General features: G+C 34.9%; 1 protein-coding gene across 1 annotated transcript in view; it reads left to right on the forward strand.

Annotated features, from left to right (window-relative positions):
- LOC132904632 (serine-rich adhesin for platelets-like) overlaps positions 1-14,360 on the forward strand; it is a 215,175-nt gene extending 200,815 nt beyond the window's left edge. Inside the window, exons 6-8 of the mRNA XM_060955291.1 lie at positions 5,234-5,415; positions 11,489-11,729; positions 12,222-14,360. Of these exons, the coding sequence (XP_060811274.1) occupies positions 5,234-5,415; positions 11,489-11,729; positions 12,222-12,469 (671 nt within the window). The 3' untranslated portion in view covers positions 12,470-14,360. The remainder of the gene's footprint in view (positions 1-5,233; positions 5,416-11,488; positions 11,730-12,221) is intronic.
- Positions 14,361-20,550: the final 6,190 nt, after the last annotated feature.

Genomic DNA, 20,550 nt, shown 5'->3' on the forward strand with positions numbered 1-20,550 from the left:
AAAAAATCTATTTAAAAATTCCTTATTTTTGTAATTTGTCTAAAATGGTAATATCTCGTTTCTTAGACCATCTTCATATTTGCACAAGGAATGTGATGGAATGTTGAAAATGGAATACTCAATACTTGTTAAATAAATATCGCAGATGTTGTTTTCGCATTCGAGTCCAACAGATATTACTTTGTTACCAAGTTCACGAGTCACTTATTCCTGACCTTGCCTGTGTAAACGTCAGCGACTAGCTTTATAAAAACTAGTGGAGTTTTAAGTGGCAGTTCGTTTACGAGGATTGCAAAATACGATGATTAAGTAATCAAGATTCTAATTGTAAGAAGAGGCTTCGTTTGTTTGAAATGTTACATTCCAACCCATCCATGTTGTCAAACGATTGTTCTTCGGTTTTTTTTTCTGACGTCTATCGCTTAAAATAACGTCTCCATTAATATTTCTATTGTGATGAGTAGATTGCAGATTTCTATGCAATTTTTTATTTCTACGAATATATCCAAAAAAATGGAACTTAAATTTTGTTTCACTTATTAAATATTATAACGAATATTTTACTTCGATTATTTTATATATTTTTGTACATAAATCGCGTGCATTCACGCATGTATCTTCGAATTTTCCACAAATATATAAAAATCTAGTCGTGAGGATTTTTTCAATCCCAAAGTGAAAAGCCAATCTCTTTCATTTTGTTCTTCACGTTTTCCTCCCTGTTATTCAACGCCATAGCATTTCCCGAGAATTAATGGCTTAAATAGTAATTCACACCTGCGTTGCGTAGACTACGAAACTACAGACAATAACTGGTTTTGATCGTAGTCGCCTCTGAAATCGCGCTTATCTCGCCGGCTAGTGCATCTTTAATTATTTACGATTCCCTGTTTTCGACGACCATCCACAGATCGTATCGCCGTGAAACACGGCGTAATGCATATTGAAGACGTCGTTAGGGGATCGCAAGAGAGATGCATTCCTCGTCATTGAGTCAGCAATGATAGGTCTTCTTTCTCCTTCGTCTCCGTCTCAACCGAACACCGTAATCATTTACACGCGTGCACTATTGTTTTGCAAATAAAAGGAAGATCGATCGCTGGTACCAGCGGAGGAGGACTCGCTGTTTACGTGCGATCATCCTGCAGGTAATTGAGTAATAGTTCTGGAGAACTGCCTCCGCAGAGTCACCACGAAGGAAGGATTAATGAGTTCCAATCGATTGGATAATCGCGACAATATTAGAATTCGATTTTTTTCTTTGACTAAGAAACACTGTGCGATAAAGAATACAATCCGTTATTGTATTTGAATTGTTAACAAAATACATTGGTTAATATTATGTATTAAAAAGTGGAGAAAAGTTAGATTGTGTTTTTTAACAATTTTCTTTATATCTATGATCGTTTGTGTCATCTTTTTACAGTGAATCAATTTATGAAAATAAATAGTTTGGGTTTTGAGAAGGGCAGAACTAATTCTGAACTGGAATAATGAAACTAAGACGTTTATGAAAAACGAAGTTGATTGCTTTGGCTTCTGAATGGCTTGCTTGCATATAACGTACAATAAAGTATTGTGTAAAGAAATTATATGGAATTCGCTAATTTGTGAATTTGACCAACTACAGCGAGTTGCGTGAAATACATTTATGCTAAATTCAGCACATACCGAACATGATACGAGTATCGATTATGAAACATCGAGGAAAGGAAATTTTATTTCACAACGTTATCGTGCAAGTTCGTGGTGCGTTAAAAGTCGAAGCGTGAAATGGTTAAAAGCTATTTGCTTGCCTATGGGTCGTAACCGCTGTCTGATTAATTGAGGTATAATAAATTGCTATTACATCGACACGGGATGGCTAAATAATCACAGTTCCTCACATTGGTCGCAATTATCTCGATGGGAGGATAAACCAGTGAATTGCCGTCGTATTTTTCGTTTTTCCAGTTGTCGATTGTGCGCAGTTATACGCGTGAAACTGCGACGAAGAACACAACGAAACACAATCGCATCGAACAATAAAAGAATGACCAGCTGTTTCAATATGATAAACCGAGTATTCTTCGAGTACCATTCCCTTAAAAAAAATAAATTCAAAGATTCTTGCTACAGCATCGATGAGAATCTTCCAAAAAATCAAAATACTTGCGAATAAACAGATCAACGATCAAGTGACGGCAAAAATTCTTCTTCTTATCAAAACTGCATATCCACATCATTGCATAAATATGTCTCACTGTCAACAAAGCCAATGCCAGGGACGTCAGAAGAATTTTTTAAAGTATCGAATCTTGAGAATAAATAGGAGAATAATAAATAAACAATCAGATATGGAATTAAAAGTTCTTTTTCCAGTTTAAGTTGCATATGCATTAACGACTACATTAATGACAAATCCGATGGTTGAGACATCAAAAACAGCAACGAGACAATCTCGAAGTTTTAGTCGTGGCGGATTTCAAAGAGGGAGGCCCATTATACGTCTTTCGTTGGAAGCTCGTCGGTATCGTCGCTCTCATCGTATAAATTTCCATACGCGTCCCCACGGCGACGATCCTCGTGGCACAATACGTCTATTAAGTCGGCGAAATGATGGTTCGTAGCGGGGTTCGGAAGAGGATACACCGGTATCGATACGATCGGTCCGCTTGGACGTCGATCTGGATTTGACGTCGTTACGGCCTTCCCTCGATATTTATGCGCGGAATAGTCTTTTTCGCGATTGTATGCTAATGCACGCAGAGCTGGTCTAGTAATAGTATAAAATGTAATCCCCTTCTGGGAAATAGCTTCTTGATACGTTTAGAAAAATTAGGTTTTACGTACGATAAGCTTCAGAAGAGAAATTACTATAGGTTTCGTGATACTATATTAGGTTGTATGAGATTTATGATAGTTTTGTCAGTTATATGCAGATAGTTATATGGAAAATTTATTAGTACTATAAGTATCACGACACCTTCTGGTTTCATATAGAACGATCATTCATTTAAATTGTGATAATGGTGCAAAAACTCACAGAAGCTACTTGTAAAAGTTACAAGAAATTACTGCAAATATTATGTTGTATTATATGTAAGTTTGTGTATATTTGCATTTTTTCATAGATGCATAAACTATCCACAGTCTATTGATGAATGTTTGAAGAATTTTCTTTTAATAAAAATATTCTTTTGAGATGGTCGTATAAAGAAAGAGTTGAAGTAAAAGGTTCTAATAATTGTGGGCGATCCTCAAGGTCCATGGAGGACGTGGCGTGTTCGTTTTGGGATGCACCACCCCGAAAGTCCTTCGACTACGTTCGACGTGTGTAGAAGAAAAAACACGCCTGCGTGAACCTACTCGCAAGATTTACGGCATCTAAATTTCTGGCCCCCCGTATTTATCGTTTCGGTCATGGTGGGCGCGTTCGAATTCCTTCCGAGCGACGTTTTCGTCCTTTGACGGCCGGTTCTTGTCAAAAGGATCCCTTTCAACAAATTAAAAAGAGGAATTAAATAAAAGGACTGTGACTGTCTTCAAGGATGGAAAAATATTTATGAACTGCTGTGTCGAACTTTAGGAGAATATTTGGCATTATTTCTCATCAGCAATAAAAAGAAGACAAATGTAATTCAAGCAAGTATTTCTAGGTAATGGTGTGACAGTAATTAGTCAGTTCACTTAGGTATTTCCTTTGAAAAACAAATCTGTGGCACGTTGAAAAATTTCTGACACCCCTGGTGTTCAGAGTCCACGATCCTTAAAAGAGTTCTTTTGATGATACCGACGTTTTTCTTCTCTCCGCTTTATTCTTCTTCTTCTTCTTCCTCTTTTCACGGTTTAATCGAGAGTCGGCGTTATTCACATGGAACGAGATTCTATAATACTTTATCGTGGATAAATTAGGAGCGCGAGTAAGGGTCCACTTTGTGTCGTATTCTTCTGATCTCGCGACAGAGCGATACTCTTCGATAAAGTATCGCGTGTAGCATTAATTATGTCACCACCGCCAATTACTGGTGACAAATTTTTGCCTTTCGAAGGGTTGTAGCGGCGTCTCGTTTGTTCAGAATCCGATTAGCCCAGGTGCAAAACACGAATTTCGTTACCATTCATTGATGTCGATAGTAATTTATTTCTAAATTAGCGGTGATCAGTTTCTGAAATACAAGATTTTATTCGGATGACCGTTTGAAAAAACCTTCATCGTGGTTTTGACACTTTATTTCCCCTGAAGCAGCTTTGGATAACAACTAGTTAAACTGAATTTATATATAACATGTTTAAATATCAAAGACAATATTACTGAAATTTTGTCTCTTCCTTGGAAAAGTAGAAATATAAGGGAAAAATAATCACAAGATTGTGGAGGCCTGATTTAAGACATTGCGTGAAAGACCAAAATGTACGACCTAGATTACTATAATTTTATAAATCATCAAATCCAACTCCAAGATGATTTCAACCGAGTTCTTATGATCATTCAATCGTGGTTACATAATTTTTTCACGTTTCACACCAAATTTTATGACTTTTACACCGCAAGTTAAAATTGGAACTCCATAATCAAACAATGAGGTCGTATGAAATTTTGTACTTTGATAAAGATCTAAAGAATAAAAAACTAGACCGATGTTTAATAAAGATCAATTCCTATACTCTACATTATAATCCTTGAATAAGATTTGGCTAAAGTTTGCCGATGCTGTCGACATGATAACAGCAGCAAGCACATTCATTGTTCAAGAGTACAGCTGTTAGCCCCAGTAACAGCATCGTAACAACACAAGCGGACCAAATTTAGAATTCACTGTATCTTGATTACGTTATCCACTCGCCACGTTGCATTTCTCGCCGTGCAAATATTATGACCGAGTGTACAGATCGTCTTGCGCGAAACGAATCTACTCGTAGAAAAGAAACGCTCCTTAACAAACGAAAATTATTGAAGGCTGGTAATGCTATCCTAATATGAAAGTTATGAGTTCGTGGAGCCTGCAGAAATGGGCTCATATGTTACAATCAGCCTGATACTACCTACGGGGGCCCGAAAGTGCTCCGGTTAAATTACTTTAAGGGCCTCGCTGTGTAGTACAGCTCTTCGTATTCTCTCCATATGGGGTCCCCTAATCCCATGCACAGCATCGTACGCGCTATTTCATTCACCGAGTTAATGCTGATCAAACTGCAATTTCGCGAAGCTTTAAGACCGTTTAATTGTGTAATCGTGTATGCTTGTTCGCAGAGCCTCATTATCTTATACTCGAGTACGTGATGTACGGGAAATTGTTGGCGTACCTGCGTGATCATCGCACCAGGCAGGATTTCTACAATTTCAGTGAGGACTCAGCCGCACTCACCTCTAGGGATCTCACTGTTTTTGGATACTGCGTGGCAAGAGGCATGGAATATCTTGCGTCGAAAAAGGTGAGAGTGTACTCTGATTTTACTATATATATTTCTTTTGATTTTTTTTATTGTTTATTTTAATGTAAATCATTTTGATGTATGTGTTTTTTAACTCACTACGCATCGACGTTACACTAACGCAACATCTTATTCGCAATTTTCCACGGTTAATTTATTGTAGATTATCACGATGACGTATAAATGAATTAGGAATAGATTTTAACTCTTAAATGTACAATTCTTTTCTAATAGGAGATTTTGAAAATGTGAATTTGTGCGATACGAAACTATAGAAACATAGTTTCAAAAATCCATCTCATCTTTTCCGTATTTTTTATTTCGAGAGAAGTTAATTGTCAAAAGGATTAAACGATTCTGCATCTATTAATAATCTGAAATACTTTAGAGCTCAATCTTTTTATCATGTTGATTTTTAAGGACGTTAAATCGTAAGTATCGCGTACAGCTTTTAATATCTGTGAATTATTAAAAGTACCCTTTCGTGGTTGCGTTTAAATTATCACTCCCCCTTATTTGTATTTCCATTACGCTCGCGAGACTTCTTGGTGTTGGCCGAAAATTTATTATGACCTTACATGCTCGCGTGTTAAAGGAGTCTTAGAGACGAAGCCAAAACGATACAGCGACCGTCTACTTACTGTAACATTATATCAAAGTATTGCCCCCGATGTTGTTATATTCGTGCCATGCCGATCTTATTCTTAATTCTTTACGAATCTATAATCGATTCTGTATTTCATCCCGCAACAACAAAAGAAAGATTCACACTTCGTAAATATTATACAAAATTATTAATTCATAAGAATGTCAATGATCAAATTTTTCACCATTTTTGTTAATTTAATTGGAAAGTAACTTAGATGAAATAGTTCTTTTTCGTACTCAATATAACATTTTTCTTTGTATCTTTTTACGCAAAATATGCAAAGCTTCAGTTTCTCAAATCTACATCCCTATTTCATTTAATTCCTTATATTCTTATGTTTCCAAATATTTCTCTATACAAAAATTCCTCTTTTGCAAATTTACAATTCTGCTTGATGTAATTTCTTATATTTTCACGTTTTCAAAATTGTATCTGTGCAAAAGTTTCTTTTTTTTTCATTTGTGCCTATTTGTTTTAGTCTCTTATAATGTCACATTTTCAAACTTCTTTCTATGCGAAAATTCCTTTCTTCGCGTAGTGTATTCTTCACGTAGTATATTCTTTAATCTGACAAAGCTTCATAAACTCGCCATAAATCGAAGCTTCTCAATAACGAAGATAATGAAACGATAAAATATCGCCTTTAAAGTCTCCAATGTGTTTCAAAAACACCTACGTGTCAAAAGAGTACCCCGCATTAAAAACCGAATACCTCGTCCTTCGAGGTTGCCTATACGTTACGACTGAAGGTCGCGAGCGAAAAAGCGACGGCATGACAAACAGCTTGCCAGTGGTATTTGTACGTCAAATATTTTCTTAGCGTCGGAAAGACGCGGGACCAGAGATCATCTCACCAGTGAATCTGTGTCAGTGGGCAAAAATGGATGACATGGTCAAATGAGATAAATTCTGGAACGATCGTCCTACAACCTTAAGTTGGTGTGAACAGCAATAAACTTATATTAGCGGGAATACGCGAAGAAGTTTGTATCGATTAAAGCGAGTTCTTTCCTCGTAAGAAAGTTAGCATAAGACCTAATATCTTTTTGTCTCGTGTCTTGATGGAATTTATTCGACGGTGACCACTCTTCCAAGTTTTCAGTAGCTCGATTATTTAGATTTAAAAAAATTAAAAATTTTAAAAAGGATGTTGAATATGGTGATTTAAAAACTGGATAACTAAAAAAAATGTATTACTTTGTTGAACACGTTTTTTACATTTTTTGCGAACAGAAGCCATCGATGTTAATACAATCTCGTTGTTGAAATATTGCTGAAGAAAATCGGGATTCTATGAGGATCGAAATCTTAGAAATGTAGAGTACTGAAAATCATCTTATGGTTGCAAACTGATTAAAAGAATTAGATAGGCATCCGCGGACATATTTTAAATCGTGTTAAGACCCAAGTTGGGGTACTGACAGAAGTGTCGAATATTTATTGTCCATTTATGAAATTTCAAGCCAAGAAACGTGTGACTCGAAGCTGACAATGCCGCTGTAACCGCAGAGTGACACGAGCGCGTTTAATATTACGGTTCTAACCTCCTTGCTGAAGGCACGTGATTCGCTTCGGAACCATAAAACAGACATTTTTATGCATCCAACGACGTTTAATGGACTCTTTTTTTGAGATAGTATCGTGACTCGAAGTCCAAGTCAACATTCTAAATTATCGTTCGTTTTCTTTATAGTCTTGCGTAAATATTCGAATATATCTTTTGGGGTTTCTTTTTGTACACAATATCCTAAATTTAACTTTTTTCATTTTATAACATGTTTAATAATTCGAAACGTAATAGTCAGTTTGAATGGCGTAAAAATGAAATTCATCTCTATGGAAGCAACTATAGAAGGAATATTACCAATGGTAAACCTTCGATTAGAAAAATTTCACGCCGTTTCTTGCAAGGGCAAATATCGAATGAACCGTTCGTAATTATTTTCTACGAATATCGAATGACGTTCGCGTAATCGTCTTCGGAGAATTGCTACGTGAAAGCTAATTTTCTGAAGTTAGTGGACGATAATTACTCATCGGAAGGAAAACGGTAGTGTACATTCCGGCATGGAGAACATCAAGGTTCTTTTTCGCTCTACCAACCGCGAGAAACGTGCCTTAAACTTCAACTGTACGTTAACTATCTCTGCTAGCTATAACATCGTTTAAAAGGTGCAACTCGAATCTCGTCGTTATCTTCTCGAGTGTGAAAAAATTCATTTAAAATCATATTACTCGTTATGGATGAAGTTTTTGCATCGTATGAAACATTCCTTAGCAACTGGTTTACTTAACTTTTTATACAAACATACGAAGCAACTAACACGTACCTGCATCATTTCCATAATTCATCTGACTGGTTCGTGCTTCTGTCGTGTCATCTATTCCATAATCCTCCCTTTGCCGACGTATTAGAATAACAAATCATGTACTTCATAGTGCGAACATGAATGCTTATGAGTCACGAGGTATTTTAATCACTTTTTCGTATGTGTTGCAAAATGATTGGAGTTTTCAAATGAAGGTGCTGTTGCGCCTTGTTCGGAAAATTAATTACTTTTGAAAACTTGATGAGTAAGTTGTTTTATAATAAGGTGAACCTTAGACGAATGTCAGACAGAAACATTGCATCAAGGTAGATATCGCAACCTTTTTACGCTTTCAGATAATTCCATTAGATCTTTATAGAACTATTTTACAAAAGAGAATAACTAGGTTTCTGAGAATCAGACTGTAAATGCATTAAAAGAATACTTTAATAATAAAAAATAAAAAACTAACAAATAAATGGCTAGAATATTATATCGAAAATTAATTAATAGAAATTTTAATTAAAACAATCGATTCCTTTTCTTTCCTGAAAATCTTTCTATAGGCAAAAAATATATATATTTATATTTATAATATATAAATATAATATGTAATATATAAATATAAATATAATATATAAATAAAAATAGGCCATAAAATACTGGACGCTGAAAAAATATATACATATAAATTAAATAATTGAGGATTGAATTATTAGATAATACTCGGATAAATATAACTCAGATGAATTATTAGATAAAAACGTTTCGATTGTAATAAGCAATTTCCGTCTTCCTAAAAGTTGAACCAACAAAACTTTCCGATCAATCTGACACTTTTGCTGGAATAACGCAACGACGCAAAGGTTTTCTTTTATCGAATATCGATGACAATGCAGTAGCGAGGTAAAAAATGGTAAATAGCTAAATATCATCATCGACCGGTTATGATTCGGTTGATGGAGATGCACGCGGCGAGGCTGCTCGAGGCATCGAACAGCGGGAACGAAGTCTCGATTGGAATCAGTATGCTATGTTCGTCGTTGGAAGGACGGGCAAAGAGCAACCGAGTCAGGATGTCGATTTCAATCAAAGATTATACACGAGTTCGCAGAAATTCTTCTCAAGAATTGTTCCTCCAATAATTCTCCCGACATACATAGTACCCTTAATTGAAAGTGGAAGCCACGGCTGATGCACGAACGAGATGAAATGATTTAAAGCCTCGAAACAGCGAGGCTTATTGGTTTAAGATCGAGATCGTTATGCTTACTTCGCACGAACCGTGGATGTATTGTTTCAGTTGCAAATTAATACGGATATACATCCGGGGAAATATTTATTCTGAATTATTTATCGTCTTTCCGCTCAATATTGAAGGATGAAACTCAACGTCGTAACATCACAGAATTGAGAATACTTTACAGAATTATAATTTTTAGAAATTTTCTTCACTTGGCATTTTTTAAATAACGCGAGTCTTCGACAAGTTCAAGATAAAAATGAAAAAATGAAGACACAAACACAGGTAAATTTAAAACAAAGGAAGGACATTTATCAAAATTAAAACGATAGCTGGAAAAGCAAAATTTCCTCATGTCAGTGTAATAAAGATAATAATACATAAGCAATGAAGAAATTTTAGATTATTTATCAATTATACGACACTCGTTCAAAATATTTATCACGAGAACGTGACTTAAACGTGAACGGAATATGAATCGTTTGGCTTCTTGATATTTCATCTTTTTTTTTTTTTTCTTTTGATACGGTAACGCCGACATGCCATAGATACACTGGTATCTTATGTTACGCGAAAGTAGTCGCAAAATATATTTTTCATCCATACAAAACATTGAGGAGCGGGCAGAAACACGAGCAGGTCGACACGACAAATGGACTTGCGTTCGAGTTTTGCACCGGTGGTCGCGCGGCGCGCTATAAATCTAGAAGATGAAGTCATTAAAGAAACGGCAAAGACGTATGTATATCCAGCTCGCCTTGACATTGAGCAGCGCAAGTTCATTAGCATCGGCCACGGTCGAACGGCGAGAGCCCGCTCACCCGATTTTCCGACAGCCTAATTCGTACTCTTCCGTGTTGTTTCAAAGTTTCTTGAACATTTTCTTGAAACAAAATTTTTTTGGAAAGTTACATAATCTGCTGTTTATTCCACGAAAGATTTCTATTCATTAATAAGATGATTCATAACGCGTTCTTATCGTGTAATTTTGATTTTGAATATTTACTTCGATGATTCATTGATGATGGTCCATTTTATCTTCTGAAATCGGAGAAATGTATGTATGTATACGCGGATCGACACTGTTGACCGGATAGTCGATCAAAAATAGTTTTTGAGAAAATTGCTACTATGTTAAATATATTTTCTCCCGACGATAGGTTCTTAACTGATGCTAAAAGAAACTCAACAATTAACACTTTTGACTAGGCTTTGCATCCAAACTCGTGTTATATAACGATCGTATCATTTCCCCGAATATTCCCCGGAGACTTGATCCTGTAATCATCTATGACGGAAGTCTGCAGCACAGTTTAGTACCATTCACTAGTTTAATCGAAGCTTTCATCGTTGCTCAAACATCATCACCGACTTTGATCGACGCGTCGAGGTCGTACGACAATTAAATTTCACGCGTATTTACTGGTACGCCAAGCAATTTCCATTGAAGCACACGGTTCGCGAGTTCCGCGGTGGCTGGCCACACAAGAACGTAAAATAAATCAAGCTCAGCTTCCGCGGCGAATAACAGTACGACGAACACGCGATAAATCAGACGTACAATAAATAATCAGCAATAACGTGTCTCTGCCGCCGTATTACGAAGCCGAGCAACGTGGAATCCGCGGGTCATAAAATCTATTCGTCGAATCCCGTCGTCGAAGAATACCTTTGGTGGTAGAAAAGGTCTTGAAACTTTTCTATGCGACAATCCAACCAGTTCGAGGATTCGAGTTTGCTCGCTCTATCACTTGATACCTTGTATATGCGATGTGGTAACTATAGTGCGGTTGCGTAACAGGACGTCCACCTGCGGTCACTGTCTCATGCAGGAACGTTGATCGAGCCTTGTGCTTTTGTTCGATTTTGCAGATCATCCACCGTGATCTTGCCGCGAGGAACGTGCTAGTGGACCATAACAAGCTGTGCAAGATCGCCGACTTTGGTATGTCCAGATTTGCGAACGAAGATGGGGAAGTGATCGAGACAAGACACGGCAGAAACGCGTTGCCAATAAGGTGGATGGCGCCCGAGTCATTGATCTACTCGCTATTCACCACTAAGACGGACGTTTGGAGCTTCGGGATCTTGATGTGGGAGATCGTCACCCTGGGTATGTGCGAAGCATTGATTTCTCGAATTTAGTATTTTATATTCCTATCCCAGATCTAAATTTCTTTAATATTAAGTCTGACTACTTCTTAAATGAAATAATGGCAACTATATTAACGATAAAATAATAATACAAGCTTCCTCCTTACTTCTATAATCTAATCAATCGCTGACTCTTGTCTTCGAATTCTTAACTAATTCATTCGCTCATTCGCTTTTCTTTATTTCTCTGTCTCTTTTGCTCTTGATACTTTCGCAGTCCTATTAATATTCTATCATTTCCACATTTTTTATTTTATATTTAAGTAATTATTTAATTCCCTTATTTCTATTTGTCATTCTCATTTAAGTAATTGTCTTAATAATTTACAACCTATAAAGCAGATGTGTTTTTAATGCATTATTTTATCTTTGTGAATCATAATATAAAATGTTACTTACTATTATATTATCAATGTTATCAATGACAGAAGAACTCATTTCCCTAACGCAGGTTCGACACCGTACCCGGACATGACGGCACGAGAAGTGATGCGAAACGTGCAGAACAGTTATCGGCTGGAGAGACCTTCGCATTGTCGAAGCGAGCTGTTCAGGGTGATATCCCGATGTTGGCAAGCTGATCCAGACCGCAGGCCGGAGTTCCAGACTCTAAGGAGGGATCTGGCACAGTTACTCGAGGACAATATGAACGGACATTATGTAGATCTCGAAAGCTTCGCCTCAGAATGCACCGATTGAGCATCATCCAATAGAGATTCATTGGAAATCGTTTCTCTGTCGTTTGCTCGTCTTTGACACATACGATCGAGCATTCTGGACCATCGGTTCATGAACATGATTGTTTCGTGTCCAATAATCGATCCTCTGTCTTCTTGAACAGGTGGACAATTTCAAGTTCGTGAAATTTTGATCGTAAGTTCGGTTGTTTTGATCCATTCGAAAGGTATCGACACTTGACCGATGCTTGTGGAACGCGTGAATGTGAATGGAATGTGATGTTTCTCTCTGTATGAGGTAATCTGTGCGGTTTTGCGGAGGTGGTTGAGAGAGATTTTTTGCCTCAACATGGAACTAGTAATGCGTGCGTAAGATACGAGCAGTTCTTTCTTCAACGCCATGAAATTTGTGAATTCGTAAAAATTCCAAATATCTGTAAAACTCAGAATCCGTCCATATATGATTCTAATTTTTTTATATCATTTCTATGTACTTAGGGCAAACAAATCTGTGAAAAAAAGTAATTCTTGAAGCGTATACGGAATCTGTATATATTAAAGAACAACTTCCACAATATTACATATTGTTCTTAAAACGTTTTGATACTGGTGCATACGGGTTTCAGAAAAAAAAGTGCTGATATGTTGTGAGACTCGTGAAAGGCGAGGAATATTTTGCATCGAACGTAACATAATGGGAAGATAATCGATAGCATATGTGTGTGAGAGTGATTTTATCGTTGAAACAAAGACGAAATTGCGAATTATGAGGCGAGAAGAATGATTTAACAATGCAAATACGATGGTAAAGTAACGTGCAGTCTGTACAGTTAGGGATAACAGGCGTTCTTTACTGTTTCTTTCTTTCAACGCGGAGAAGATGTCTAAGATTCTCTTAAGTATTTCGTTTAGTATTACTACACTATGTCTAGCGTTATTTTCTTTAATTAATGCGCCAGTCGTCGAAAGTTCGTTCATATCGGTGTTTTTCGTTCAACATAATACAAAAAAAAAAAAAAAACGAAGGAGTAAGGTGATAGAGAAACTTCCATACTGTTTAACTTTGCTCACATTCAACAAAAACTTGTTGAAATAAAAAAACTCCGATATGTAAACGATCAATTACGCAACCCATCGCATAAATCTCATTACAACGCAAAACGATCGACGTACATCGTTTTCCATTTGTCTAATGTATTTTTCTCACTTATAATCATTGTACATAAATTCGCATTATTATAAACGCATCGTGTCAATCAAAAAAAAAAAAAAAAAAATTGAAAAAACAAAAGAACAATTTTAATTGATCGTTTCACCGTAGTTGTATCAAGGATTATTGTAATAATTATTATTATTATCCGTATAATTATTAACGAATCGTTATTAAACACGTACGTTTATAAGTTTCCAATCGTCGATTAATATTCTTAATCATTCTAGTCTTTCTTAATGCGTATGGGGTGGCGATTGGTCCTGAATTAAGCACAGAAATCGCGTGTAAATTTATTATTGTGGATTGTGATATCTTCGTACGTTTTTTTTTCTTCTTTTTATACGATATGTATATTACGAGATCCCTTTCCTTTAGAGCCGATTAAAGCCCCATCATTGTCGGTTGATTGTTTTATTAAGTTTTGTACGTTAAAACGGAACGTCGAATCATCTCTTCGAGAATCCCGACCTCGCTTCCATAATATCGAAGAGAAGCGATTCCGTCAATTTTTTTAGACGTTATCGTGACGTTACTCTTTACGTAGTTCTGCGATCCGATCACATATATACATACTCTTTTCCTATTTTTTTTTTGCCTGCCGTTCTCTGTTACCCCTGCCCCCAAAAAAATGCAAATTATTGTATGTAAACTCAACTACTGTAAGAAGAGTTTTTTGTCAGTAAACGTTGTCGTAAATTCACGCAGTTCTTATTTTTTTATAAACAATTTTCCTGATCTTTTATTACCATAGATCAGTGAATTACTTAATCACTTTAAACATATGAGGTCGAAAATTGGATTTTGTCAAAACTGTGTAAATAGATTCATTTATAACGTACAATAGCGAGAAAAAAGTAAAAGTTTGGAAGCGATGATATAAGATAAAAAAAGCATGGAAGATATGGTAAAAAGGATGTATTAAAAAATAAATATGGACATGATTCATAATATTATAATTTACAATAAGATTCAGAGGCACAGACAAATGTTATAATCTATTCTGGAATGTTAATTAACAAGTTTTTATGTCTACGTACCTACCGAGGCATCCTCTAGACAATTATAATAATTCCATTAATTTTTTTCATTAATATATATGTATGATAGCGATTTTTCTTCGTACCTTGCGATCGATATAAATTTCCTTACAGGATCTATATGTATGTATATTCTTATTTCCTTTAAAAAATTTTAGAAATATTTAGATAGGTATATGTAGCGATAAATTATGAATTTAACTCACAGAAACTATACAATAATATGCCACGATCAAAATTAATAATTAAAAATTTTAAAAATTAAATTTTGCAATTAAAATAACTAATTTGAATAAACAAGATGGAAGCCGAAATGTCACGCCAAGAGTCAAGAATTAAATGTAGCATTTAACTAATATGCTTTCGTTTAATTAATACCCATCTGGGTAAAGAGAGGAAAATGTTTTAATATGTAGAATGATTGCATTTTTTCGCGCGAAGAATGCGCGAATAATTGACCGAGAATGCAGGCCTCAATTAAACTCTCGGTCTCCCGCCGGTTTAATTGCGAAATCGTAGCAACGAATTGTTACTATATCGTGCGTGAGTTTTCTTGTTTCTCGATTATTTTTTTTGCTGCTTGAATCTTAATTAACTTGCTTCCAACGCATCAAAGGGGGTGCATTCCTACGCGCGATTACACGCGACACGGTCATCTTAAATTTTTATTGAAAACGGTTAAACAAAGAGAGAATAATATTTGAAAAATTTTTAAAGAATTTAATCGTGTATAGCCAGTTAAATAATATATCTATTAAATAATGAGTTAACAAATTATTACAGCAATCTGTTACCTGTGATGAAATCGATTAATATGTATTTTGAAGTAGCGCACTAGAAATCGAATTTCAGAAACTTTCATTTCTTTATTAACAGTAAAGTGTGTAAATGGGAAATTATGTGTAAAAATTATTATCAGTATACTGTATTAGTAGCTAAGTTTAGGAATAATATAGGTAGTTAGAGTAAATTTAATCTTATACATATTGCATTTCTAGACTTGATATTTCCTGTTCAAATAAATCTACTCCTTGATAATTTATTTCAGTGTAACAAGAGATCCATCTTCATTACAGTATGATGTTGATGGTCACAAAACTTTCACCTGTCTCTATTATTCTACGATTTTAAATCGTAATTATACCTGTTTGTGGTGACCAACTTTCTAAAAGGTATGTAATCCCAAAATCTTCTTCTGAAGCTTTTCCTAAAACCTTAAAAAGAAACGCAGGTAATATTTTTCATCGAAATAAGTTTATCAGGTGACGTATCAATTAAGTTTATGATATGAATTGCTAAATTTAAGGGCCGTAATAAAATAATTATTTAAATGCAAAATGATCTAGAAGACACGTCGAGTAATCTTGAACATACATTTACTCAAAAATTAATAAACAATTATTATTTAATTTATTATTATATTATTATTTATTTATATATTTCTATTATTATATTATTTAATTTAATTATTATTTAATTTATTACTTATTAATACAATCAACAAATATTTAGTGACTAATGATTAATAATAACTGTGAAACCACATTCAATTTGCAATTAAATCTAAACTTCCGAGTGGTCAATGAAAGTTTCATCAAAGCAGGAATTTGCTGAATCGGTAAAATCGAATTCCGTTATCCCCGCTTGGGCTTCTCTCATAAAATTTTCAGAAGTTGTTTGCATAATTTTAAGACTTTATCACGCAATTCTTATAACGGTAGTATCCTTCGGTGGAAAGATTCCGCAAAAGGCGCGAACAGTTGGTGCGTTAATTGAATTCTCGCATCACGCGATATTTTACGGCTCAGTGAATTATCCGAGTTATAGTGCAATAATTGAACTAAGGATTTTGTAATTTATCGCCGACTATCAGGTAAGATGGCGAGCCATTTTAGTTTTTGCCCGGCATGAAATTAAGCTCACGCTCCACGAGTTTATACCCTATCGTCTCGTGACGTTTCGATTTGCGGTGACTTGATGGGCGTGTAATATCCTCGTGCATCTGAAATACCTATTGATACTTATTCTTGTGAAGAATTCGTATACTAAAGAATTTCGTAGCGAATTATTTTACGTACTTTCCTATATCGTGGATAGAAAGTGATGAAAATATTTAACATCGAATTGCGATTAATAGTTACAGTAAATTAAAAATACAAATAGTAAACTAAAAGTACAAATAGAAGGACACGTTATATATATATATAATATAAATATTGAAACATTTAAGGTTCGTATTTTTGAACTAATTTAATCAATTTTAGTATAAACGCATCGAACGAATATGTTAGAAGGAATTGAAAGTGAATATGGTAGGAGTCACTCGAGTCAGAATGGCCCTAAAGAAAACATGTGGAGCGCACGAAGAATCGTTGAATGTCTCCAATCATCCCCGAGAATTGTCAGTAGGAATTGCGTGCATGGCATATATGTATGAACGTCTCGTGCAGTAGTTTTCAGAGCTGTCGTATGTTGCAACATGTATCGGGGTAAGGATCGTTATCGTAAATTGGATCGCATTCCGGAAATCTTGAAATAGCCGTAAAACGTCGAAACCTGTTTATAGTGATGGGTAGTTCGATGATCGGACGAGATCGAATGAGATCTTACGTCGATGGAAAAATACTTGTAAATTTAGTTCGTTCAGTGTATTTCGCTTTCGTTCATATACATTACGAAATGTAAAAGTTATTATGTAGGATCTATTATGAATACGTATGTACGTTTAATGTTATAGATTTTATACGTTGTAGAATGTAAAAAATATTGAGCAAATAATATTATACAGTACATCGTGTACATATATATATATATTAGGTCGTCCGAAAAGTTTCTTTTGTTTTATAAGGAAATAATGGATGCACATTTTTCGTTTTGTATTATTTTATCGAATTACGTATGATCCATTTTGATCTATCAAACTAAAGATCACAACGTTCGACAGATTAGGTTTCATGTTTGTATAAAGATGCGTTGTTGTGAAAAACGTGTCAGGAAAAGAAAGACACTTTCCGAACAACCTAATACATACAGTAGATACTCAGCACATTCTGTAGATAAAGATAAAAAAAAGTTGTCATAAAACACACGTAATTGTAAGCATTGTTAAATAAAAAAGTGCTATAATAAAAAAGAAACGTTATACGGAATGAGTAACAGTGGACGTGCATTAGTACAAAGTATGAATAGATTAGAAATACTTCAGTAGTAATAGTCAGAATGTAACATAATTAGAGGTGTACGCAAAGCCGAAAATATCAGAAATCCGATACTCGTATCATACGAATCATTTTGGATCCTGAAAGTATTTCGTAATTTGAGACTGTCCTGATTCGAGAGTTATAAAATTATATAGCAAATTATAATATTTCATAATGAAATATTATATCTATCATGTATTTCGTTCTTATTTTTGCTTAGTATTCTAGCTTATATAATTTGAAAATTCTTAAGAATTCCAAGTCTTGACAATTCCCACTTTCTCGAGAATCCCGAAATTCTCGGGAGTTCCGACTTTCTTAAGAGTTTCGAAATTTCCGGAAATACGAGACACCTTCGGAAAGCCGACCCGACCGCGGGAAAAATTCTTAACCCCACCCAGCCCGATATCTTCAGGTTATCGCGTAAATCTAATTCTAATATTTCTACAACTTCAACTATAACGCCATTTCACAATGTTTGCTATTAATTATTTATTAATTATTAATATTCTTTGAAGTTCTCATTTATTACTCTTTGATATAACTCTTTAACAATGTCTCCAATGACATACGTTTGTATGACATTCTTTTCTTATCTTGACCTATGGAATTTACTGATAACATTTGACTGAAAGAACTGGGTCACCCTGTATATTTACTCGCTATTGTAGATTCCCAAAATGTATCTCTTAAATAGACCTTGGAGTGACCTTAAAGAATGACCTTGGAGTGACCTTGTAACGAATCAAATGACTTGGAAATGACCTTCAGATGGTCTTAAACATCTCGAGGAACCTTGGAGTTACTGCTAAGTAACCTTGGCATAATCTTCATGTGATCTGGAGTAACCTTCAAATCGTTCTTTAAATCTTAATTAAAATTAAATTCTTTAAATGTTGGAGGGTGATAATTTATGCTCTTTTATTGGTGTGACTTAGCGAGTTAAGCACGATGCCTTGCAGTCTCATACGGATCACTTGAGGAGATTTACGCAGGAAACATCTTCCACGTGACTAGGTCGCGGTTGCTATCTATGGAAAGACTTTCGCCTAGAGATCCAGCAACGGTATCGAGGTAACAACATGAGAATATAATGAAGATGGAAAACGACTTAACATATATTGAGAGTATCTCAAATCACATTCGATTATATTGGAAATCTCACGAACACTATATTTTGAAATGATCTGAAAGCAAAAATTGATAATATTGTCATTATTAATGCATCAAGTCACTCAAATAATTAATGTTTTATAAAATTCATTTTGATAAATTTCTAGCTTACAGCTAGAACTGACAGCTAGAACTAACTTTCTCATCTGCATTTATACAATAATATACACAAATCATTTGAAAGTACGTAAAATATTTTGTCTAATGATAAAATTCCTGCTGCCTAGTTATTAATTTTATCGCGATAACTTATGGTCTTAAAACGAACGAATAATTGTTGGATAGTTAGAAGATTCTTTCCATTCCCTGGGACGTACGCGCGATTAAAAGTAAGATCGCGGTGACACGTTCCACTTTCATTCGTGGCCAGTTGAAAATTCTGTCTTGTGTTGATCAACACCATATTTTTTATAGTAATGTTAACGAGCCGCTGACCCAAATATTTTTCGAAATGAGCGCGTTTCACTTTACTGAAAACGTGCCGAAATAACGTCAGAACGTGTATATCGAATCGAAAATATCGTTAGTATGTTATCCGCCACTGTTCCATGGTTTTTGATATCAGCTAAATAAGCTTCTGACGAAATGTTTTTGCACATGCCATCCTTCGCGAGAACAAAGATCAGCAACGAATTGAGGATGAGGAGAACCTCGTAGAAACAAAAGGTACCGCCGCGCAGTAATGAGTTTCGATTGGTTCCAGACGCGAGACGTTTTTCAGCCTTTTTCAAGCAGATCCGTCTTCCAATTTTGTGAGCAGAACGAATTACATCGTTTGATCCTTTGAAATAAGAGAGATCGGCAGCCTTGAGGTCTTGACTTGACGATTCTTGTTTCGAAGGTCAATTCTTCTTCTTGTCCTTTTTTGCACAATTAATCACAATTAAAGTCATGAGAGTGAATCGACAAGTTGTAAATTATAAATTATAGACTTCTTTCTTATAAATTTACAATTTTATACGTACAACTTCGTTCGTTATACCAACAAACCTGTTGGCATTGTTCAAGAGAATTTATCGGAATTATTAACTTGTAATTTATGATTTGTAGAATTTCGAATTTCATATAAGAATTATTATATAATTATTGTAGAATTATTGCATATTAATACATAATAGTATGTAATATGTAATAATATATATTACAGTAGAATTATTGTAATAAAGCGCAAATGAGCTCCAGATAATTTGATGCTCCTTGATATCACATACAGACGATAAGGACAGTTAATACAACGAAGAGATAAATACTTGATCTTAAAAATTTTTTAATTGCTAGTGCAGATGAATGAAAGATTTTTATATTCAAGTATGGTATACAAATAATAAGATGACATATACAGCATACTATATTTTTAGTAAAATGTAAAAATAAGAGTTAAATCGAATATAGCATATTACGACATTTAAGCGTGGACAACATGTTACGAGTTTTAATTTGATATTAAAAACCAAAAAAGAGTGAGAATATAATGAAAAGA

The sequence above is a fragment of the Bombus pascuorum genome, chromosome 1 (genome assembly GCF_905332965.1).
Source record: "Bombus pascuorum chromosome 1, iyBomPasc1.1, whole genome shotgun sequence".
Classification (NCBI taxonomy): Eukaryota; Metazoa; Arthropoda; class Insecta; order Hymenoptera; family Apidae; genus Bombus; species Bombus pascuorum.